This window comes from Hypanus sabinus, chromosome 24 (genome assembly GCF_030144855.1).
Source record: "Hypanus sabinus isolate sHypSab1 chromosome 24, sHypSab1.hap1, whole genome shotgun sequence".
Lineage (NCBI taxonomy): Eukaryota > Metazoa > Chordata > Chondrichthyes > Myliobatiformes > Dasyatidae > Hypanus > Hypanus sabinus.
The window spans coordinates 20,197,923-20,224,376 of record NC_082729.1 but is presented as its reverse complement, the minus strand read 5'-3'; the positions used below and the strand labels follow the sequence as shown (position 1 = coordinate 20,224,376).

The following is a 26,454-nucleotide window of genomic DNA, read 5'->3' as shown; positions in this document are numbered from 1 at the left end:
ATTGTTTGTTCATTATTTATCAGATTATCCACTCCATAATTTACTGTTCTTCCTTCTTCCTGTTTGCTCAATTAGAACAGCGGAGATGTCAGACAGGATAGTACAACATACCACATGCCCAATGTGGCAAAACACGGAGACCTTCAGTGTCCCGATGAGGGCAACTGTGAGAATTGCATCAAGCTGCAGCTACTAAAACTCCGCATTAAGTATTTGGTGATGAAACTGGATGAACTTCGGTTCATTCAGGAGGCAGAGGGGTGACAGACAGGGTACATAGAAAGGTAGCTACACTCAAGGTTCAGGACACAGGAAACCATATGACAGTCAGGAAGGGTAAACGAGTAAAACAGCCAGTGTAGAGGAAAATAACAGGTCTCTGTTGGTGAGTCTGACTCTGTGACTCACAAGGAAAAAAAGGAGAAGAGGCGAGCTGTGGTGCAAGGGGATTCGTTAGTTAGGAAAACTGAAAGGAGATTCTGTGTACCAGGATGAGATTATCTAGAGAACGCAAGTGCGTTCAACATCTCCTTATAGCCAACACCATCTAAAGCGAGATATAAGAAATATACTGGTTAACTTCTTCTGCGCCGTTTCTGGTGCTTTCACATTATGGTTGTTCATCTCGTCGCATTCCTCATGAGTATATCTGACATCCCAAAAGCAGTCTTTTGTAGAAAAGGGCTTGGTCACCGATTCAGTGCACCCGCCGAAAAGCTAATATTAAATTCAAACTTCAACGCTATAATAAAGATATTGATTTATTTTATTTGAACTCTGTTATGCAATCAAACTTTTACCCAAATACATAGTCATCCACCCGTCTATTGGTATGCATTATTCATTTGGGTTGACCGATGGTCTACCCAAAAAGAATACAATCGGACTGACAGAAGAAAAATATAATTGTCTCAGAAAAACACATGTCCTTAAAAATAGCACTAACTCACAAATTACATTCAGCAACTTATTCGGAAAAGAGAGGTCATGCAAAAGTATACATCGCTTTTTTGCTCTCAAAAATTGTGATATAATTTGCAGACGAATATATGAAATGATTGTACGTTGGTAAGCAACATTCTCAACTATTGTTCAGCTCCTCCATTTGGTATTCTTAGATGGCAGAATAACTGCTTAAAGTACGCATACTACCAAAATACAATTGTGAAGATGACAATAAGTACTTAGATGCTAACTTCAACAAATCTCGCCCATTGTTGTCATGGGTATGTGCAGAGTGGTTCTCAAGTAGGTGAAGGGCTTCAAATTAATGTAGCATCTGGAGGTGGACTTTTGCATTGATGGGAATTTGCGGGTTAAATTATGAATGTGAGGATCATTGAAAATTGACATTGGTTTCACATTGTAAAATCAAATTCCGTTAAGAGCTTTCAACATAAGGGATTCTGAAGGTGCTGGGAATCCAGAGTGTCATACTGAAAATCCTGGGGGAACGCAGCAGGTCAGGCAGCATCTATGGAAAGTAATAGAGTGAAAACCTGGCTGAATCTCTTACCCAATGTCAGCAAAACTAAGACCAAAGAGCTGATTATTTTCTTTAGGAGAAGGATAATAGAGATCCATGAGCCAGTGCTTATGGGAGGATCAGAGGTGGAGGGGTTCCTGGGCCCAGCAAGTACGGCAGCACACCTACTTCCTTAAGAGTTTGCGAAGATCCGGCGTGACATCGAAAACTTTGACAAACTTCTAAAGGTGTGTAGATGAGAGCATATCGAGTGCAGTTGAGTATGCAAGCACTTGTGCCCTTGAATGGAAAATCCTGGAAAATGTAAGAGATAGAGTCTAGCCCATCACAGAAAAACCCTCTCCACCACTGAATCCTTATCCGCAAAGCGTTGTAGCAGGGAAGCAGCATCCATCATCAGAGACCCTCACCAGCCGGGATACATTCTCTTCGTGCTGCTGCTATTAGGAAGAAGGCACAGGAGCCTAAGGGCTCACACCACCAGGTTCAGGAACGGTTATTATTCCTTAAATATCAGGCTCTTGAACCAAAGTCGTTCAGAAGATTAGAAGGTTTATGGGAAGCAGTCTTTTATCTTGGGTGGGTGGAATTAGAAATGCCAGTTCTGAGTGGCTGGTGGAAGCAGGGTCTGTCCACAAAGTTTTAGAAGTATTTGGATGAGGCCTATAATCACCACGCCAGCTAAATCCCTTTGACAAGTGTTGGTGAGCGGAATTAGAATACAGTTCAACATTCAGATAATCGAACAAGAGGCTGTATTTTGCTTTTCAAGTCTATTCTTGATGAGTATGAATGCTTATGGATGTCAGCTTAGTCAGTTGGAGAATAAAATCTCCTTCTGATGATTAGCAGAGATTTAGCCGTCACGAGCAATATCTTTTTATGTATCTTAGGACATCATCGTTTTGTTTCGCTATTTTATTTATCATATTGCCTTGTGGTGTAGATACATTATATTCAGCCGATGAAGCTTTTTTGGGGCAATATTGTCCACTTCCACCCCCCCTTACATTTTCGCTGTAACCTATTTAGCACACAATCGCATTAATTACGTCCAGTGTGGAAATTAATAGAATAGTTTGCATGCATTTGGGAAATGTTGGGGAACTGGAGTTGCCAGAGGAAATCAACTCGGCAATAGGACGGATGTGGAGATTCCACACCCAGGCAGGCGCATAGGTCATGATCGAATCCAGATCATTGGCTTTTTAAGACAGCATTATAGTAAATGTGCTACCTCTTCTCTCTGTTGAGCAAATATCTACTCAATGTACGAGTTATCTCAATTAGCTTGCAATGAACTTTTCCCTTTCTGGAAAGACGGCCAAATTGTTTGGAATCTGATAACAGTTGAGCTTGGCATTGGTTGGCCTGAAGGCTTGCTACACTGTTTATTTGTATGTTGTGCAGCTGATCATATCAATATAGAGGACAAAGTGACCATAAGACATAAAAGGACAATTGAGCCATTCAGCCCATCACGTTTTCTGTTTCTTTCCATCATGGCTAATTTACTTTCGCTCTCAACTAAATTCTCCTCTAACCTTTGATGCCCTTAACGATGAAGAACCCATAAACCACCGCTTTAAATATACCCAATGACTGGAAACAGTGGTCAATAAGACAATAATTCTGCATAGGAGCAGAATTAGGCTATTCCTTCCGGGAATCTACTCTCATGGAATGGATTATGGCTGATTTATTATTCCCTATAAACCCATTTCTTTTCATTTCTCCCTCGCAAGTTTTAACAATTTAACTTTACTTTAAAGATATATGAATGATTCCATTGCATTGTTTGCAACTACTCTGAATAACTGCAGGAAATGAATGTCGGAGTGGTGACATACAAATACGTTGGTAATGAATGCATTTGAAAATCTGTACTGAGATGAGGAAATGCCCCTTTATTCTGAGGCTGTGCCCTCTGGTCATCGGCTCTCCCACTACCAGAAGCTTCCTCTCTGTCCAATCTTATCCAGTCTTAGGGCGGGATTGCTAGGTCTTCAGGAATTTGCAACTGAATGTGAGGCTACTTCTGATAAATGAGATATCCCATTAACAGCTTTCTTTGTTATTCAGCAGGGACAGGAGTAGGGATGTACTTTTAAAGTAAAACCCTTTGCACTTGTGATGTTCTCTGTCAAATTCTGAAGGCCTGGTCTGAGAGAGAACACACAGTTCTTACTTTATAGAGCAAGTACTTTGATGGATATTTTAAGAGAGTGTCTTGCAAACCATCTTGTATCAATGCCTGCTGAGAACGGTCATGAAGTCAGTGATGACCCACGTATCATGCGGGTGGAAAAACACAGCTCGTGAACAAAATGGGATTCTCTGGTATTCACTACCAATGGATGTAATAGATTTTGAATCACATGGATGACTTAAAGAAGAGGTAAGTGGCTTGGCTTTAAGATAGGCGTCTTGGAGACCATGGAGAATCGATACAGAGGAGGAGGTGAGGCCCGGAAGAGTATTTTCATGTTCAAGACTGGTTTGAAGAGCATGCTGCTACTGGTTTCTCATGTTCTTATTCTTCAATATCAACCCGATATTTCAAAATATCAACGATAATCGCAGTTAACATTTGACTTCTGAAGATGACGAGCAGAGACGAATATAACAGTTGACATTCACCGCCACAGTACATTGCCTCAACTTGGTTTACTTTTTGCTTACAGGCTACGGTGAAGGTTTATCCTACGGCAACGAGTGACTACTCTCTAAAGGTTATGAAATAAGGCTTCGCGTGGAGACCTGGGTGGGTCTGCATGCCGTTCAAAAACTCTGTGCTCTGGCTGGTGCAATAGGCATTTTCACCTTCTTGTTCTCTTGGGGTTTCCAGATCCTGGAACAGAAATGTTTAAAACACTTTAGTTCCAGTGAATGGGATCTTTCTCTTTCTTTGCTTTACATCTGTGTAATCCAAACGCGCTCACATACAGCCAGACACGCATGCAAAGGTTGAAAGGGGCTGGAAGGATATATGTCAAACACAGTCCCATACATAGGCAGAAACACATACATGCATATACACAAGCACAAATGCACAAAAACACACACTCACAAACACACCACGGCCACAAACATTTGAAGTAGCGAGTGACCTTGCAGAGCGGTAGCCACAGGAAAATTGTAAGTCTCGTCGTGATTAAATTATTCTCTGAACTAGCAAGTGAGACAGCGACGTCTTGCAGGGCGAGCGTCTTTTGAAAACTGCAAGGCTCATCCGGAGTGTGTCTCATTTGAGACAATGAAAAGAAATAATTTGTAACCAGAGCGGCCTTGTTGGAATGGGGATGCGTTAAGGTTATCCGGCTTTGGCTCAACAAGCTTCAGCGAGACCAGGATGGGCAGGCCGGCGAAGGATCTAAGTAAGTTTCTAGTATTTTTTTTCTATTAGTACATAGGGCTCTGAGAATGCCTACAAAGTTAATGGCATGTTCATCTTATGAGATGTAGGATCTTTGGGAGACCTTAGATCTCCCTGATAACTACATCTGCGGGAAGTGCACCAAGTTGCAGCTCCTCAGAGACAGTGTTAAGGAACTGGAGCTGCAGCTCGATGACCTTCAACTTATACAGGGGAATGGGAAAGTGATAGATAGGAGCTATAGGGAGGTAGTCATCACTAAGATGCAGGAGACAGTTTCCCGAGTGACTGTCAGGAGAGGGCAAGGGAATAAGCAAGTAGTACAGAGTACCCTTGGGGCTGTTCCTCTCAAAAATAAGCATCCTACTTTGGAGAAATGGGAAGAAGACGCGACGAGCTGGTCTCTGGCACCGTGTATGACTCTGTGGCTCACAAGGAGATGGAAGAGAAGATGAGTGTAGTATTGACAGGGAATTTTATAGTCAGGGCAGCAGAAAGGTGTCTCGGTGAATGTGACAAAGAGACACCGAAGGTATTTTGCTTCCCAGATGGCATGGTCAGGGATGTCTCAGATCGATCCACATCATTCAAAAGAGGGTGTGTAAACAGCCTGAGGTCGTATTACATACAGCATTTGTACCAACGATATAGGTAGGAAATGAAAGGAGGCCCCGAAGATTGAATATAGGGATTTAGGTAGAAGGTTGCAATGCACGACCTCCAGGGCAGCAATGTCTCGCCAGTTGTGCCAGTGAGGGCGACCATGAGATGGGTTGGGGGATGAATGCCTGGCTGAGGCTTGATTTCAGAGTTCTGGATCTGAAATGTTCGGGATCTCTTCTGGGGAGGGTATAACCTGCACAGAAAGGAACGGTTAAACCTGAATCCGAACGGGATCAATATCGTTGCAGACAGGTTTGTTAGAGCTGTTCAGGAGGGTTTAAACTAATGTGATAGAGGGATGAAAAACGGAATGACATGGTTGAGAATGGGACAGATGGTATATAATTAGAAGTTGAGTGCAGGGAGAATGTAAGGAAGGACAGGCAGATGATGGGGAAAATTGCCTGTTGTCAGTGGAATGAGTTGAAGTGTAACATGGGGGAAAAACTGAAAAGGGTGATGAATATAGAACTGGAGGTGTTATATTTGAATGCACCAGTGGACAAAATAAGGTAGATGATCATACAGCACAATTAAAGTTCAGATGGTGTGACATTCTGGACACCACTGAGTCTTAGATGAATAAGGATTATAACTGGGAGCTTCATACACACGGATACACATTGCAGCAAAATGACAGGCAGTTATGCAGGGTGCTTGGCGTGGCTGTGTTGGTAAAAAGAAATAAAATCCTTATAAAGAGGAGACATAGGGCTTGAAAATCTATAAAGCTTGGACAGCGTGTTAGAAACTACAAGAGTAAGAAGGCACACACACACACACACACACACACACACACACACAGACACGCAGACACAAATGTGCATATAGGCACGCATATACACACGTTCACACAGACACATAGAATCAAGCACAAACAAAATCTCACTCAGAAACATAACACAGGTATAAATAAAAACATACAGACAGACACACACACACACACACACACACACACACACACACACACACACATACACGCAGATGCAACATGCACAAACGTCAGCTCTCACATATAGATATATGGACACACAGGCAGAGACAGAGAAACACACATCCAATTGCTAGTGACATTACAGATTCACAACGGGACCTCTGTAGGAGAAGGATACATATCCATTCAATGTGGAGTTGAGGCCCAGCTTCTTCTGTATGTACAACATTTTTAAGGTGGTGTCCTTTGATTCCAGTTTTGTGGCAAACCGAATTGCCAGAATAATGATTAAATGATTATATTTTCCTCTCCTCTCGCAATTATTTTGATACATTAGTCTAACGATGGAGCGCAGTGAATGGAGATGCTCCCTTCCAGCTTGAATACGAGGAGTGCACAGTGCATTTTGCACCTTGTCATTGAGCCAGCAATCCAGATGGTGTCAGATTGTCTCAGCACGTTGAGTACAATGCGGACCTAATGTTTCCTCTGCCTGAGAGGTATTTCTGTCTTTGAAAGCTCCGATCAATACAGATGCGATATCCCAAATCACTCATAAGTAAAAAAAAATCAAGGAGATACTTACACGTGAAAACCTAAATGAACGCCTGCTGCTCATTCGATCTGTAGGGAAAAAATCATGCAGATAAAATATTAAGGATAACTTAACAGTTTTTTTCCTTAATATTCTATGCCTTGGAGTAATTGAACAAGTCTACAATGTTTAATGATCTATCAGAAAAAATAATTGAGCAATGTCAGTTAATAATATCATGATTGATCGGAAACCACCGAGATATCTTAATATCATCAGTAGCATGAGATGGCTTAAAATTATAGATACGTAGCGCGTAAAATTACTTTGTAAGTCTGAGACTAGTGTCATATCACAATTGGCTTGATAGCAGGTTTGTCCTGTTCCTTCCAACTTTGAGCCAATGATTTAAAACAGCAATATGTGGACCTGGGCAAAGAAGGCAAATTGAACCAGATGCTGCAATCTGAAGCACAAGGAAAAGAAAATAATAAGAACCACTTGGAAGATCCGATCAGGTCAGGTAGCTTCTGTGGAAAGAAATGGGCAGTCGATGTTTTGGGTCGAGATCCTTCTTCTGCACTGAAATAACAGAGCGGAGGTAGCAAGTAAAAATGTGGGGGGGGGCATGAGCTGGCAAGCGATAGCTGGATTCAGGTGAGGAGGGGAATATTGACAAATGGTGTCAGATTGGCTGGACTTTTGCATAGTAGGGGCATTAAAGATTATGGAAAGGAGCCGGTGCGTGGAGCTGAGTGCACATCAAGATCAGCCATGAATTTATTGAATGGCGGAGCAGGACCGATGCGCCAAACGGCTTACTGCTGCTCCCACTCGTAATGTTCTTATCAGCGAGTGAATTCTGAAAGACTGAACATCAAAGGATAGCCGTTTGCAACTATACAAAACCAACTTTATTTCGCCCAGCTCATTTTCTTTTCTAGTAGTTCAAATTGGTCATCGTAATTCAGACCAATCACTCGGAACACGTCCAGTTGGGAGGGAGGGTTGTAATATAAACTTTTGGGAAATGTGCATGTTGGTCTATAAATCACATACAATTATCTCACTCGTTGAAACAATTATAAGCACTTAAATTAACTCTGATATATTCCCGCTGCAGATGGATATTATCTTTGAGGAAGGTATTATCTTTCCTTTCAGTGGAAGGTGCAGATTGTGGATTACCAAATACCAAAAACACCACAATGATGCATTTCATGATAACTAACTGATACCGTATATGATCTGTGGTAACCCATTAATACTTGGCAGAGGAAACGATTCAAGTTGCAGAGTTCTCGAATTCTGACCTAAAACAGATTTCACTTATTATCTACTCTTCCTCTATTAAATCTCTTTTATACTTAACATTCAGTGGCAGTATTTACAGACACGATCCCGCTGAGTCAGTGCCTTTTTTCCTGTTTGTGTACGACATTTCAGCCTTAGCTGAATTCTGAATTCTCACTGAATTCTGGGACATTGGCGCCCTCTAACAACCTGTTAATTTACACGCTGTAAACTAAAAATTCACTGGTGTATTATTTATGAGAAGTGTTCAACCGAACAATGATTTTCTTCATAGATAACCGTAAAAACAAAAAAGAAATTGTTTCTTTTCTATGGACTTTTCAAGTTAAAGACCAATGCAATGAACACTAGTTCTGTTCTGTAAAAACAACCTAACTATTAAACAACTTTTTTTCCTGGTTTTACTTCCTTGATTATTGACTGTCATAATAGTACAAGCTAGTTGGTTGTTCAGACAGATTTATGAGATCACTGTTGTTGGTTACCATTGTATACTGAGCAAATGTCCCATGTAACAAGTAATATAAAAATAATGAGAAATTCCTCACCAAAGGGGCCGTCCTGTCTTCTTTAACTGGAAGTTTGAATAGAATATTTGTAATAATTGAGAGCACCAACTTAAGCACCTAATCCAATAGTGCCTATTTGACATTAATGTTAATCAGTTTTTGATAGCTTAAGGGGTGCGAATGGGGCCAAACTCCTGCCACCGATTAAATGCTCCTCACGGCGTGTGCCTCAAATAGCCTCCAAACTGAAGAGACTGGGGAAGAGGAAGTTAGCTCCCAATTAGAGAAAGCTTGTAGATAGTGCGAGAGGGTGAATAGGCAGGTGATAGAGAAGGGACACGCTTAGACCGAAGGCTTGACATGTGTCTATTTTAATGCAGGAAGTGCTGTGAACAAAGCGGATGAGCTTAGAGCGTGGATCAGTACTTGGAGATATGATATGGTGGTTTTTACAGTGACTTGGATGGCTCAGGGACAGGATTGGTTACTGAAAGTGCCATGTTTTAGATGTTTCAGAAAGGTCAGGAGGGAGGCAAAAGAGGTGGGGGTGTGGCACTGTTGATCAGAGATAGTGTCACAGCTGCAGAAAAGTTGGACGACATAGAGGTATTGTCTACGGAGTCTCTGTGGGTGGAGGTTAGGAACAAGAAGGCCGCCTAATAGTAACAGGGATATCGAGGAGCAGATAGGTAAACAGATCCTGGAAAGGTGTAATAATAACAGAGTGTCGCAAGGGGAGATTTTAATTTCCCAATTATCGATTGGCATCTCCCTAGAGCGAAGTGCTTAGATAGGGTGGAGTTTGTTAGGTGTGTTCAGGAAGGTTTCTTGACACAATATGTAGATACGCCTACAAGAGGAGAGGCTGTAATTGATTTGGTATTGGGAAATGAACCAGGTAATGTGTCAGATCTCTCAGTGGGACAGAATTTTGGAGATAGTGATCATAATTCTCTGCCCTTTACAATAGCATTTGAGAGAGATAGGAACGGAAAAGTCGGATAAGCGTTAATTGGAGTAAGAGGAACTATGAGGCTATCAGGCAGGAAATTGGAGGTTTAAATTGGAAACAGTTGTTCTCCGGGAAAGTACGGAAGAAATGCAGCAAACTTTCAGGGGATATTTGTGTAGAGCTCTGTATAGGTACATTCCAATGAGACAGGGAAGTTATGGTAGGGTACAGGAACCATGGTGTACAGAGGCTGTAATAAATCTAGTCGTGAAGAAAAGAAAAACTTACAACAGGATCAGAGAGCTAGGTAATGTTAGAGATCCAGAAGATTATAAGGTTATTAGGAAGGAGCTTACGAAGGAAATTAGAAGAGCCAGAAGGGGCCATGAGAAGACGTTGGCATGCAGCACAAGGAATTCTATAAGTATGTGAAGAGCAAGAGGATAAGATGTGAAAGAATAGAACCTATCAAATGTGACAGTGGCAAAGGGTGTATGGAACTGGAGGAAATAGATAGGTACTTAATAAATACTTTACTTCAGTATTCACTATGGAAAAGGAGCTTAGTGATTGTTGTGATGACTTGCAGCAGACTGAAAAGCTTGAGCATCTAGATATGAAGAAAGAGGATGTGCTGGAGCTTTTGGAAGGCATCAAGTTGGATAATTCGCTGGGAACGGATGAAATATCCCCCAGGCTACTGTGGAAAGAAAGGGAAGAGATTGTTGAGCCTCTGGTGATGATCTTTGCATCATCAATGGGGAAGGGAGACGTTCTCGTGGATTGGTGGGTTGCGGATGTTGTTCCTTTATTCAAGAAATGGAGTATAGATAGCCCAGGACATTATAGACCAGTGAGTCTTACCTTGATGGTTGGTGAGTTAATGGAGAAGATCCTGAGAGGCAGGATTTATGAACATTTGGAGAGGTATAATATGATTAGGAGTAGTCAGCATAACTTTGTAAAGGGCAGGTCATGCCTTATGAGCCTAATTGAATTTTTTGAGGATGTTACTAAACATATTGATGAAGGAAGAGCAGTAGATGTAGTGTGAATGGATTTCAGCAAAGCATTTAATAAGGTACCCCATGCAGTCATTTGTTTACTTTTCATTTTTATTCAGCAGAGTTTAAATAAATGTTTATTTGTTTATTAAAAAAACCCTGTCTTAATTCTATATTCATTATTGCCGTATCGTAACAATACAAACATTGTTGGTAGAATCTCAGGTGGTGACGAGAGGGTGTACAGGAGTGGGATAGGGAAACAATTGGAATGGTGTCGCAACAACCTGGCACTCAACTTCAGTCAGACGAAAGAGCTAAATGTGGACTTCAGCAAGGGTAAGACGAAGGAGCACATACCAATCCTCATAGAGGGATCAGAAGTGGAGGATGAGCAGTTTCAAGTACCAGGGTATCAAGATCTCTAAGGATCTAACCTGGTCCCAACATATCGATGTAGTTATAAAGAAAGCACGACAGCAGCTATACTTCATTAACAGTTTCAAGAGATTTGGCATGTCAACAAATAGATGCACCTTGGAGAGCATTCTGACAGGCTGCATCACTGTCTGATATTGGGTGAGGGTGGGGTGGGGGGCGTACTACTGCGCAGGACCGAAAGAAGCTGCAGAGGGTGGTAAATCTAGTCAGCTCCATCTGGGTAATAGCCTACAAAGTACCCAGGACATCTTCAATGGAGCAGTGTCTCAGAAAGGCAGCGTCCATTATTCAGGACTTCCAGCAACCAGAGCATGCCCTTTTACCATCAGGTAGGAGGTACAGAAGCCTGAAGGCACACACTCTGCGATCCAGGAACAGGTTCTTCCCCTCTGCAATGGGATTCCGCAAAGGACATTGAACCCTTGGACACTACCTCACTTTTCTTTAATAAACAGTATTTCTGTTTTTCGTGCACGTTTATAATCTATTCAATATACGTATACTATAATTGATATACTTATTCATTTTTTATTATTATTATTATTTATTTCCTTTTTTTCCTCTTCTGTATTATGTATTGCATTGAACTGATGTCACTAAGTTTACAAAATTTTCGTTACATGCCGGTAATAATAAACCTGATTCTGATCCCGATTCTGATATTTTACATAAAAACATAGACCATAGAAATCTACAGCACATTACAGACCCATCGGCCCAAAATGTTGTGCTGACTATGTAGCCTGCTCTAGAGACGGCCTAGAATTTCTTCTAAGTGAATACATCTTGACCACATGGCAAATATAAGAAAAACTCTGAAACTTAACATTTTCTAGTCCAAATACTACGATATCAAACTACAGTGAAAAACGGAAAGCATTGAATTGTTGGCACTGGAAAATAAATTAAAAAAAAAATTGAAGATGCCAGAAATCTGAAATAAAAACTCAGCAACACACATAGACAGAAGGCTGGAAGAACTCATCAGGCCAGGCAGCATTTATGGAAAAGGGTAAATGGTTGCCATATTGAGCTGAGACTCTTCATCGGGACCTGATCCCAGCAAATGTGGAAGGAAAAATAGTTAATGCTTCAGGTGCAGGGAAGTTTTATCAGAAGTGGGAAAGAGAGAAGGGTCAAGGGTGGATAATGGTGCATAATCTGACGTTGCGTTACGTCTTATTTTTGGAGCTGCCATTCTACTTTTTTCTCTCAGTTCTGCAGGCCTCCTCTCTTATTTTGGTAAAACAACACTGCTGATGTACATTTTAATGGTCACATATCACTAAAAGTTATCTGTACAGAGTATAAATTTACATGCTGCAATCTTTGCAGGTCACAATACACGCAAGTGTAAAACGACATACAGGGCTTTCAATGAGGAATTTAAACTTATTTGATAGAAATGAGACTTACATGGAGAACAGGTATTGCTGTCCAGTGTTGTCCATAGATTATCCCTAAAGCAAGGAAAACAGTATACAGAAATTAATAGGCTTATTTCCTATTCTGTCCAAGGAAAAAAAACACAAAGCAACTCAATTTTTGAATGTCGTTCTTTTCGAAGCAAATATTTGTGGTAATGGGCATTTACTTAAGATTGATTACGTCCTCACGGGTAAGGAGCATTGGAAAGTTGCTTTGAGTGTGAAGCAAGGAAATCAATTGTTCAGGCAATGGAAGAGATGTTTCTGTGCGGCATCATTAAACACGGATGAAGTTCTGGTAGATTGTAGTGTAGCTAATGTTGCGTCCCTTTTTAAGAATGGTTCCAGTAACAAACAATGTAGCAACAGGATAGTGAGCCCAACATCCGTGGTGGGAATGTTCCTGCAAAATAATTTCGGCAGACAGGATTTATCTGGTGGTCCTGGCATCCAGGCAGAACAACCGGATTCAAGAACAGTTACTTCTTCTCAGCTGTTAAGCTATCAACACCCACATGTGTTAATCCACACCTTCACAACCCCATTATCAAAACTATGCTTTCGGAGTCCCCTACTCTCGAGGTACTTCTCTGTCCTGTGCCTAGAGTCACCTTATGTACATGCAATCAGTCTACCTATATTAGCTAATATTACCTATTTATATTGATTGTGTTTTTAATTGTGTTCTTTGTGCTTATTGTGCTTTTTATGCTGCATTGGATCTGGAAAAGCAATAATTTCGTACTCCTTTGCACTTATGTCCTGAAGATTGACAAGAAAACTTCTGAATTGCGAATAAAAAATATTGGTCCTGCACTTAGAAAGGCAACGACTGATTAGGGACAGTCAGAAGCTCCGTGCATTGAAAATAGACTCTGACGAATTTGATTGAGTTTTGCTTTTGAAAGAATTGATGTGGGCAGACCAGAAGGATTTACCTACATGGGCGTTATGATGGCTGTGGACAATTTCCCATCTGACAGGCTGGTTGGCCTTTTCTCAAATAATAACGATACAGCCTAGAGAGAAGAAGTTATCACCCTGACACAGTGGTGTCAAGAAAATAACCTCTCACTTAATTTCGCAAAAAATGAAGGAGCTGGTTGTGGATACAGGAAGAATGAAGATAGGCTCTCTCCTATTGACATCAGTAGTTCTGGAGTTGAGAGGGTGAGCAGCTTCAAGTTCCTTGGTATACACATCACCGACGGTCTCACGTGGTCTGTACATACCGGCTGTGTGGTGAAGCATAACAGTACCTCCTTCACCTTAGATGGTTGAAAAAGTTCGGCATGAGTCCCCTAATGCTAAGGACTTTCTACATGGGCACAATTGAAAACATCCTTACTAGCTGTATCACCGCCTGGAATGGGAACTGTACTTCCTCCAATCGCAGACCTCTGCAGAGAGTGCTGTGAACAGCCCAGCGCATCTGTGGATGTGAACCTCCCACGATTCAGGACACTTACAATGACATGTGCATAAAAGGGCCCTAAGGGTAATTGGGGACCCAAGTCACTGCAAACCGCAAACTGTTCCAGTTTCTACCATCCGGGAAGCATTCAAACCAGGACCAACAGGACAGCTTCTTCCACCAGGCCACACTGGTAAACTTACGCTGGCACAATTACATATCTAACCTATGTTGACGGTTCTGATGTATGTCTTACTGTACGTACTATTTATTACAAATGACTACAATTTGCATATTCAGACGGAGACATAACCTAAGGATGTTTACTCCTCAAGTATGTGAAGGATATAAGAAATAAAGTCAATTCAATCCCAGCGGTTAAGATCGCATACTTTCCAGGTTAAGCTACCGAATTGGTTACAAAATAGCAGAAGGAGCCATAGTATAGAAACATTGAAACGTAGAAACATAGAAAACCTACAGCACAATACAGACCCTTCTTCCCACAAAGCTGTGGAGAACATATACTTACTTTAGGAATTATCTAGTATTACCTATAGCTCTCTTTTTTTCCCTCTAATCTCCATGTACCTATCAAAGAATCTCTCTTAAAAGACGCAATCGTATCCACCTCCACCACCGTGGTCAGCAGCCCATTCCACGCATTCACCACTCTCTGCATTAAAAAAACATCTCCTCTGTACCTGCTTCCGAGCATATTAAAGCTGTGTCCTCTCTTGTTAGCCATTTCAGCCCTGGGAAAAAGTCACTGATTATCCACACGATCAGTACCTCTCATCATCTTATACAGCTCTATCAGGTCACCTCTCATCCTACGTCGCTCCAAGGAGAGAAGGCCCAGTTCACACAACCTGTTCTCATAAGGCATGCTCGCCAGTCCAGGGAACATTCTTGTAAATTTTCTCTGCACCCTTTCTATAATTTCCACATTCTTCCTGTAGTGAGGTGACTAGGACTGAACACAGTACTCCAAGTGTGATCTGACTAGGGTCCTATATAGCTGTAACATTACCTCTCGGCTCATAAACGCAGTCCCATTGTTGATGAAGGCCAATGCACCGTATTCCTTCTTAACCACACAGTCAACCTTTGCAGCAGCTTTGGGTGTCATATGGACTCGGACCTTCAGATCCCCCGATCCTCCGCACTGCCAAGAGTGTTACTATTAATACTACATTCTATCATCATAATTGACTTGCCAAAATGAACCACCTCTGTAATCTCCTTCCTCGCTTCCCACAGTAGTCCCGTCCTGTTGACTTATCCAATTTGATGCTTTCCAAAAGCTCCAGCACATCCTCTTTCTTATTCTCTATATGCTCAAGCTTTACATTCCGCTGTAAGTCATCCCTACATTCGTCATGCTCCTTCTCCGCAGTGAAGCAAAGTATTCATTCAGTACCTCCGCTACCTCCTCCGGTTTCATACACACTTTTCCACTGTCACACTTGATTGGTCTTATTCTCTCATGTCTTATTGTCTTGCCTACCTGTAGAATGCCTTGGGAATTTCCTTAATCCTGCTCGCCAAGGCCTTATCATGGCTCCTTCTGGCTCTTAATTTCATTCTTAAGCTCCTTCCTTTTAGTCTTATAATTTTTCAGATCTTTATCGTTACCTAGATTTTCTTTTCTTCTTGACTAGATTTCTATCTGCCTTGGTACACCAGGGTTCCTGTAGCCTACCATCCTTTCCCTGCCTCATTGAAATGTACCTGTGCAGAACGCCATGCAAATATCCCCTGAACATTTACCAGATTTCTGCCATACATTTCCCTGAGAACATATGTTCCTAATTTATATTTCCAAGCACCTGCCTGATAGCTTCACATATCCCCTTACTCCAATTAAACACTTTCCTAACTTGTCTGTTCATATCTTCCTATCTCAAAGTTATTGTAAAGGAGACAGAATTATGATCACTATCTCCAAAATGCTCTCCCACTGAGAGATCTGACATTTGACCGGGTTCATTTCCCAATACCAGATCAAGTACAGTCTCTCCTCTTGTAGGGTTATCTACATACTGTGTCAGGAAACCTTCTTGAACACAAATAACAAACTCTATCCCAGCTAAACCCCTCTTGCTTGGGAGATGCCAATCAATATTGGGGAAATTAAAATCCCCCATCACAACAACCTTGTTGTTACTGCACCGTTCCAGGATATTTCTCCCGAACTGCTCCTTGATGAACTATTGTGTGACCTCCTTCCTGTTCCTAAGTTCCTCCCATAGAGACTCAGTAGACAATCCCTCCATGACTTCCTCCTTTTCTGCAGCCGTGATACCATCTCTGATCAGCGGTGTCATTTCCTCCACCTCTATCTGGTTTTGGAGTATTTTTTTCAGACTTTCAAGAGAGTTTGTTCTACACGGCGGATAGTAGGTGCCAGGAACGCAGCCAGGATCAATGATAAAAGGAAGTAACAGATAAATGTCGACCAGTGACTCTGCCTTCAATGAACTATGCACTCGTACTCCTAAGTTCCTCCCATTCATTATATGAATCCTACGCTGTTTTGACTTTCAAAACTGCATCACTTCATACTCATGAGCAATGATATCCATTTGTCTATTTCCATGTCTAAGAAAAACCCACTATAATCTACCTAGGCAACGCATACACAATTCTGGATTAACTCAGTAGCTTAGGCTGCGTCAACCGAAAAGAGTAAACTGCCAATGTTTCCGGACGAGTCCCTTTGTGAGGACTGAGAGGGAAGAGGGAGACACTTCAGTTAAATGGTGGGAGGAGTGGGAAAGAGACTAGCTGGGAAGTGATAGGTGAAGCCATGTGGGTGGTCAAAGTGAAGGGCTGGATAAGAAAGAATCTGATAGCAGAGGAGAGTGGACAATAGGAGAAAGGGAAGGAGGAGGAGACCCAGGGTGAATTAATAGGTGAAAGGAAGTAAGATGTCAGAGTGGTGAATGGGTGCGGGTGTGAATTTTGTTCAGCAGAAGGAGAAATCGATATTCTTATAATCAGGTTGGTGGAAATCCAGGCTAAATATAAGGTGTTGATTCTCCACCTTAATAATCTATGGTAACCTTCACAATCAACAAAACACAATTTCGTGTCATCTGCAAACTTATTAAGCAAGCTTGCCTATGCACATATAATTGTGTGACTGTGGATTTTATGGTAGGTTTGCTGGCTAAAGTAAAGAGCCTTATTGACGAGAGTGAATGGCAGAATCTGATCGAGTTGACGAAAACGCTAACAAAGTCAAATGACTAACATAGAATGGCACTTGATGCACTCACAGGAGATTGAAACAGACACTGTTTCAGGGCTAAAGCTGTAAAGAAGAGAAGTTGGATGAAAATACCATTCCGAGTTCTTCTAAAATTCGCTGATAGCTTTATTTGTTGTAAAATGTCTTGTCATGTCTCTCCTACTGTTTTAACAGTTGGAATACAGTTACTTGGTTCTGTCAAGTCTGGTCCCGATGACACCTCTCAGCCTACACATTCAGGCGTTTACCCGTCTCCTCTAAACTAATATGATTCATCTGCCATTTATTACAGCCTCATACTCTGCAGACTATGTAACTCCAGTTCTCACCCATAGTCTTTGTTTACTCATCGAACCAGCCGATATCAACCATTTGCTCCCAGCTCTTAATCTCCCTATCTGAAGTTTACCTTGTTGCCTATTGTGTTCAGTTTCTGTTCTCTCTTGTTTTGCACTCCTCATGAATTGCTAATTTCTGGTCGGTTATTAATTTTATTTCACTGATATATCGTCTCTGCTGCTCTGGATTTGGATCCAGACCCCTGCTTAGGAGAATATTGCCTTCATTTTCACACTCTCCTCGCAATATATACCTACAACCCGATTTCTTGCAAGGGCAGCTGCCAACGGAGTACCTCGTCAGCTATACTTTCTATTTGTTCCAGTTCTGGTGATATCCTCATAAACAGCATATGATATGACCTATATTCATTTCAATCACATTTATTATTGAAAATGATCAACAGCACTATACTGAATTGTGTTATAAAAGGACCTTTAGGTATAAGGATGGTAGAGTCATAAATCATCGAATTATGCCTATAGCAACGAATCCGTTTTATTCCTTGAGTTTGGTCTATATCCATCGGAAAGGAAGGCAATGCAATGGTAGCATTCGTTAAAGAGTACTGTAATATAAAAGCACGGATTTATGAGGACATGGTCAGATCACACGTGGAGAATTATGAGTCGTTTTAGGCCTATATCTAAGAAAAGATGTGCCGGCATTGCATTGAAGAGAATGATTGTGAAAATGCAGTGATTACTGCGAACGTGCAGCAACTGAAATGCTCCCGCGGATACACCCTTTGTTGCCGCGCAGCTGCAATAAACAGCGACAAGAAAAAGTTTACGAAACGTGAAATATTTTCTTTGTTGTTCTGTATTTCATTATTCCCTTGAACTAATAAATAAAATCAAATGTATGCGATCTTTTTTTTCAATTTTCATTTTGAATAATTAAATAAAATAATGTGCCACGTAGCTTTCAGGCAGCGTAAAAATGTGCTGCTCAGATCAATGATAGGTCTGCACAGCTGTAAAAGAAACAAAAGGAATGTTGACTATGATGAGTGTTTAAAAGCTCTGTGCCTTTACTCGCTGGAGTTTAGAAGAATGAGGGGGTTCTCTTTGAAACCTGTCGAATATTGAAAGGCCTCGATAGAGTCAACGTGGAAAGTATGTTTTCTATTGTGAGTGAGTCTCGGCAGAGGGAACAACCTGAGTATAAAAGGACGGAGATGACAAGGCATTTCTTTAGCCAGTCAGTGATGGATATTTCGATATTTTCATTTCATGATTTATTTCGTCAGGGGGATATTATCATAAATTAATTTTGAAGAACTTTACTTTTAGTTCAGAAGCTGCGTTACTAATGGAAAATGATGTCAACGTCTAAAGACGTCAGCATCTTGTGTACAGTATGAACTGCATGCAAACCGTAATCAAATTCCGGCGAGAGGTTCATAAGTGTTTTCATATACACGCGCTTCTGCTAAAAAGTAACATTTTCTCACCCATTGTTTCTGTTCCTTCTGGCGTTGGCTGCAAATGAATAATAAAAATAGTAAAAGTTAGTCTATGCCTTGCTTTAAAGTCAAGATCCACACCTCATATCAGCCGCACTTAATAAAGACTGAAACATGAATGTTTAAACCAACTGCAAAACATAATCTGTTATCGATATTTCCCTTTACACCTGGAAAGTTTAACCTGTTACTTGGGATAAAGGTTCAATATCCAATTGGCTGTCAAGTGCATAAAAGTCGCAATCAGATACTATAATCAACTGATGCACTTAAAGAAGCCTAACCAGTTGTTTCGTGTAGTCTAAGGTCAAAATGATGATATTCTCAAAGTACACAGCGTCATAGAAAAGTTCAGCAAAGAAGCAGGCCTTTCGGCCTAGCTAGTCAGTGCCGAACCATTTGAACTGCCTGCACCCATCGAACTGCATCGGGACCACAGCCCTCCGTAGCCCTATAATCCACGTACTGGTCCACACTGCTCTTAAACCTTGTAGTCTAGCTTGTATGCACCTCTTGTGATGGCAGCTGGGTTCACACTTTCCCGACCCTCTGTGCGAAGCAGTTTCCCCTAAAATTTTCAGCTTTCACATAAAACCCATGATATATGATTGTAGTTCCACCCAACCTCAGTGAAAAAAGCCTGTTTGCGTTTAGCCTATCCATAGCTTTCATATTTTTTTTATAGCTGTTTGAAATCTCCCCTCTCTCTTCTACCTTCCTAGGAATAAAATCCTAACCCATTGAATTTTTCTTTACAACTGAGGTTCTCAAGTCCTGGCAACATCCTTGTAAATTTTCTCCGACCTCTTTCTGCCTCATTTACATCTTTCATTCAAGTGACCGAAACTGTACATAATAATACTTCAAATTTGGCCTCACCAATGTCTTGTACAACTGCAACATAACAGCCATCTCCTGTACTCAGTACTTTGATTTATGAAGGCCAATATGCCAAAAGCTTGATTTACGACCCTATTTACTTGTGACGCCATGTTCAATAAATTATGTATCTGTATTCCCGATTCCTTTGTTTTATCGCACTCTTCAGTACCCTGCCATTCACTGTGTAAGACTTATCCTGGTCGGTCTTACCAAAGTTCGACACCTTGCACTTGTCTGCATTCAATTTCATCTTCCATTTTGCAGACAATTTTTCCAGCTGGCCCGCAACCCTTAAGTCCTTCCATGCAGTCCACTACACCGGCAACCTTGTTAACCTTGTTAACCGGCAACCTTGGATAACAGTGTCATCTGCAAATCTGCTGATCCAGTTAACCACATTTACATCCAGATCGTTGATAGAAATGATTAACAAAACGGACCTAGCACCAATTCCTGCTGCCTCTGGTCAGAGAGGCAACTATCTATGACCACTGACGGGCTTCTCCCACAAAGCCAATGTCTAATCCAATTTACTACTTCATCTTGCATGCAGAGCGGCTGAAATTTCTTGACCAACTTCACATGCCGAAACTTGTCAAATGATGTTTATGTAGAGAACATTGACTGCCAGGCCTTGATTAGCTATTCTGGTAACTTACTCGAAAAATTCTGTAAGGTTAGTTAGACATGACCTACCATGGAGGAAGTCACACTGACAATCCTTTATCAGTCCATGTCTATCCAAATACCTGTTTATCTTCCAACACCTTCCAATAACTTTCTCACTACTGACGTCAGGCTCACAGACTAATAATTCCCTGGTTTAGTTTTAGAGCCTTTCTTGAACAGCAGAACATTAGCTATTGTCCAGTACTTTGGTACTTCATCTGCCGCTAAGGATAGTTTATTTACCTCTGTTAGGATCCCGGAAACTCCTGCATCCGACTCCCGCGGGAACAGAGAGAAAACTGTTACAAGAATCACCCTTGCAATAATGATCAGTGAGCGGGTGATTCTGGTAACAATACCTTGTCAAGCTTAGGGGATTTATCCACCCTAATTTTCTTCAGGACAGAAAATAGCTGCTCCTTTGTAATCTGCATAGGGTCCGTCGAAGTTGATACCACTTTCCCTCACTTCTATAGACTCCGCATCTATCTTATGAGTAAACAAAGACGCAAAAGGATTATTTATTATCTCCCCATCTCTCTTGGCTATACACATGGATTACAATTCTAATCTTCTAGGGAAATAATTATTGTCCTTTGCAATCGTTCTGCTCTTGACAAATCTGTAGAAATCCTAAAGAATCTCTTTCACCTTGTCTGCTATGGCAAACTTCTGCCTTCTTTTAGCACTCCTGAGTTCTTTTCCAAATGTTTCCTTGCAACTTTGTGTAATTCAAAAACACCCCATTTGTTCCCGCTTGCCTATACCTGTGAAGCCTTTCCTTTTCTTTTAACTAGGGCCTCAGTGTTCCCAACACCGACTATCTTTACCTTTTATTCTGACAGGCACGTACGCACTTTGTACTCTCAAAAATTCACTTTTGAAGGCCTCCTATCTACTCATTTGTCAGAAAAGAACTCATTGGTCACAAAACAATCTTTCCGAATTCATACTTGCCAGATCCGTTCTGATATAATCAAAATGGCCTTTTTCCAATTTAGAATATCAACTCATGGACCAGACGTATCTTTTTGCATATTTGCTTTGAAATTTGTGACATTGTGATCGCTAGATGCAATGTGTTCCTCTACACAATGTCTATCACCTGCTCTGTCTTATTCCCTATTATTAGATCAAGCATCATGCACTGTGTCGTTGGGACTTCTACGTACTGTTAAAGGAAGTGTTTCTGAATTCACTTGACAAACTCTATCCAGTCTAGTGCTTTTACAGTTTGGGAGTCGCAGTCAATACGTGCAAAGTTAAAATCAATTACTATAAATACGTTATATTTCAGTCAACAATACTGCTATCAAATGTGTTCCTCTTAATCCCTCGGACTGTTAGGTGGTCTGTAATATAGCCTTATTTACATGGTCATTAATTTTTTATTTTTTAGTTCAAAAAAATTAAAGTGCATTTATTTATTGTCAAAGCATATATAAATGATATAACCTTGAGTTTTATTTGCTGAACAGAGTCGCAAATCAAAGAGCCCGAAAGAACCAAATAAAAAAAAATAACGAGACCAACCCGCAGTGCCCACAGAGAAAGAGAAGAAAAATCGAAACATAATATGCAAAGAATAGAAACACGAATCACCAAACAGCGTTCAGAAGCAAATTACGTCTTCAGATCGAAATCTTCGGACTAACTCGGAGTAGGCCCAAAGCCTCAGCATTCAGTTCAGCATATTAGAGGGGGAAGTCCCCGCAAAGTTCGCAGACAGGAAACATATCACCCGTGGGTAGTCTCATAGCTTTAGTGTCACGGAGATAGCTGCAGGCCGTCATTCAGCACTATTATGGCCAAACCTCCACTTTCATATCTCCTCCTCATATAATATTGGGAAATGTACTCAGCAGTTTTTTTCTAATATATTCCATTCTTAGTCCTACAGTGCGATTGACAGTAGAGAATTCCACGTCCTTTATTCTACTCCCCAGTTCCATACATACATTGAGCAAGGACTCTCCCATCAGATATCATTGCCCTACTTACTTCCATCCATTCGTACCCCAGTGATTCCCATTGTGACGTTATTTCCAGATCAGACTCTCACAATGGTAGTCCTTGTGTTCCCTGCTTAACTGCCTTCATTCTGTCTCTATCTTCATCCTCCTTCCTTTTAGCTCACCTCACCGTTACTATTCACCACAATGTACAAGAAAAGCTTTGTTATTAATACAATGTGCTGTATAACATTGCGTTTGCATTTCGATTTATTTTTATAGCATTTTTAGTTTCTGTACATGGTTGCTGTGTGTGAGCTTTTTTTATACCCAATTAGACCCGGAAAATAAACAATCTTGAATCCCGAATCTTGAATATCTTTCGAACCTGCCACATCTCTCCCCCACCAGGCCCACCCATCATTTTCCTTCCTCTTCTTATTGCTCCATTTCCCAGTCTCAGCCCTCACCGCCTGTCTCAATGCTGGGATTCTTCACTTTTCTATCAGGCCTAGAGATAAAACGATGCTAATTCCTTGTCCTACCCCCACAGGAAGAATTTGTACGAATTGGGGAGTTCATCAACCTGAGAGTTTCTTGCTCCTTAGGATTGCATCCCTATCGGAGAAGAATTTTTTCGACCTCAGTTCGAAGTGACAGATCCCTATTCCATGACTCTGACACTCGGCTTCAGCCATTGGTGACATCATCTCCTTATCCTGTCTGTCTGGAGGTTGGTAATTTCTATAAGACCCCACCTCATGCTTTCATATTACGACAAAAATGTTGGTAACAGCTTCACTTGCCAAACTTGCCACTCCAGGAATTACGCTAACAAACCTTAACTGCACTTTCTCTCTGATAAGAATATCTTTCGTCAGATAAACAGACCAAAAGACGCAGAAAAGTCCATATGAACTCTCATCTAGACTTCTGTATGTGGGCATGTTCACCTGATTTCACGAAACCCTCCGACTTCTGAATGCATCTAAATCGGAGGTTTGATCCATTGGTATTCAAGGCTATCTAATTCTAATATGATCTTCATATTTACTGCAGGCAACAAGAGAGAAGGCTTCGATATAATCGCTCGGCCCTTAATTTCTTACCTTCACGTGTCGTTACCCTATGGTGTTCTTTGCTCCTATCATTTGACGAATTTAATGGATATAGTTGAAATGTTTGAATGACTGGAGAATTCACTGGACTGAGCAGTTGAAGCTCGCGTTGTTAAGCCATGGTCAAATTGAACGGCAGAGTAAGACTTCACTCCTCCTGGTTTCTTGAAATCCTGTGCTCCCTTCGTTTATACTACTGACAGTGGCCCAATAACAGTCTTTCCAATAACTTCATTATATTAACATGAAACTATATGTTGTACGTTTGCCCAAACATGCGGTTTCCCATATAAAGAGCATGAAATACCAACTCGTAATCGCAGCAGACGGTATAACTTAAATACAGTAAAGTATTCAAGGTCAATATTGAAGGTCAATGTATTAGAAACCTCGCGCGGTTTGAAACCGATGAGCGCCGCAGCGTTTCGAGACGAGCACAGTAGATGTACATTGGGGATTGCATTGATTATACTGTACTCATTTACTGCGATCGTACTTACATATTTTTCTGCAGACAAACCACCCGACTGCAACGAGAATCAAGCCCAGTACAATCGCTCCTGCCACGAACGCAATCAATATCCAACTATTCCCTGTTCGAAAATAAATAAAAAAAATAAACGAGTAAATAAATAATTATAACCGACTGGGGAAATTAAAAAAAACATTTGTTTCTGCGTCTACTAATAAATACACAACAGAAAATAATAGCGAAATATCATATTCTAGAGAATGTATTCTTCCTCATTAAAAATAAACAATGGATGTTCCAATACAATATCCATTATCTCGCTGATGAGGTTGTATTACCGACGGCAAGCTATTGTAAAACAAAGAGGTTCATTAAAGGACATCAGTAACACCAGTAGCAATGACAAGAGCGCCGCAGGGTAATTAAAGGGTTATGGGAAAAAGGCAGGTAGGTGGAGCTGAACACACGGACAGAACAGTTAAGGTTTTATTAGAAAGCGGAACAGGCTCAACGGGCTAGGTGGCGTATTTCTGCTCCTACTTGTCTTGCTATTATGTTTATGTGTTCAACCTTAACATCTTCCAACTATCAGCTCCCAGCATTTCACATCGTCAACCTTTCCCTACACACTCACTTTTCCCTTTCACCTTGTCTCACTTATCACCTCTTGGCTTGTATTCTTCCCCATTCTCCCCGCTTTCTCATCCTGACTTCTTCCCCCTTGCTTTCCATTCCCGATGTAAGGGTCTTGGCCCGAAACGTTCACTGTTTATTCCCCTCCAAAGATACTGGCCACGCTGCTGAGTTCCTGCATTAATCATGAAACGTCCTTAAGCGGAAAACTGGAGGGGCCAACATCTTCTTCCGAAAGTGACATGTAACTGGAGATCAGGCATCGAGAACTAAAGAGAACATCATGCCACTTCTGCAAAACAGAGGACCCTTGTCCCAATTAAAAGGAAAGCGTTATCGGCATAAAAGTTCAGTTCTGCTTTTCCGTCTGTGCCCCTTTCCATGAGATGCGAGTTCATTCGGTATCTGCATGTTATTGTGCAGAGGCCGCTGTCTCAGTGGGTCTTAAGCTATAAGTACACAGCACCTGTTTTGAGATTCTGGAACAAAGGTTCAGCTCTGCATCACCCAGTTATCAATATCAATACTATGTACTGGTTTATAAAAATAACACTTCTCTGCGAAAAAAAAAAACAGCTGAGAGTCTTTGTCTTGCCGAAGTTACAAAATTAATCCGATGTTTCAGTTCTGCATTTATTTCCTTTGGAAGGATGCATTTTTAGACATTGCAGGTGGAATTTCACGAGTTAGACATCTGACCACTGTGTTTCATAATAGAGTCACGGCGTAATGGAGTGTAGCACTTTGCCCGACGTAATTACAGCTCGGGCTTCGGGGTTCAGTTCCGGCGCCGTTCTGTAAGGAGTCTCTGTATATTCTAACCCTGGAATAATTGGGGTTTTCACGGCTGCTCTGGTTTCCTCCGACAGTCCGAAGCCGTACCAGTTAGGTTAATTGGTCATTGTCAATTGTCCCGTGATTAATTTAGGTTTAATCGGAGTTATGACGTGGCAGAGGCAGCGTGGCTCTATATGGCTAAATAAATAAATAAATAACTTTGCAGGCAGATCTCCATCTGTCTGTCTGTCTGTCTATCTATCTATCTATCTATCTATCTATCTATCTATCTATCTATCTATCTATCTATCTATCTATCTATCTATTGCCCATCGAATCCACGGAGCATGAAGAACACGTTGACACCAAGTCCCCACAGCTCCGTTTTTATTCTTCCCAAATGTCAACAGATTCTACCACTTTAACAAGGGACAATGGGCACCGGCCAATTGATCTTGCAGCCAATGGGTATCAGACTGGATATTCCTAATGTCACGCGAAATCTAAACAGTTAGCACTCGTCCTGATTTTCTATCACGTCTCAGCCTCACTCACCAGGAGAAATGTCTCAGCCCCAGCCTCTGGAGCTTCTCCTCATAGCTCAAACCCTCAACCTCCTGCACCTCTGGAGAAAGAGTCCAGGCCTATTTTGGTATTCTGTGTAACTCAGCACTCCAGTTTCAATAGCATTTTGCTGAAACTTTCTCTTTCCAGCATAATTATATCCTTGAAATAGCCCAGAGAACAGAACTGCACACAGTACTGCAGGTGGGATCTCATCAACATCTTGTGCAACTGTAACATAATGTAACACCCCCTGTACTCAATACCCT

The 26,454-nt window shown here is 41.2% G+C and overlaps 1 protein-coding gene across 2 annotated transcripts in view; it reads right to left on the bottom strand.

Annotated features, from left to right (window-relative positions):
* Nucleotides 1-756: 756 nt before the first annotated feature.
* The window catches only part of LOC132380546 (uncharacterized), a 41,035-nt gene continuing 15,337 nt past the window's right edge, over nt 757-26,454 (bottom strand). For both annotated transcript variants that reach the window (XM_059949441.1, XM_059949443.1), the window contains exons 5-9: nt 24,240-24,332; nt 19,107-19,134; nt 12,631-12,674; nt 7,046-7,083; nt 757-4,337 (exon numbers count right to left, since the gene is read on the bottom strand). In XM_059949441.1, coding sequence (XP_059805424.1) covers nt 4,206-4,337; nt 7,046-7,083; nt 12,631-12,674; nt 19,107-19,134; nt 24,240-24,332 — 335 coding nt within the window. In that variant the 3' untranslated portion in view covers nt 757-4,205. The remainder of the gene's footprint in view (nt 4,338-7,045; nt 7,084-12,630; nt 12,675-19,106; nt 19,135-24,239; nt 24,333-26,454) is intronic.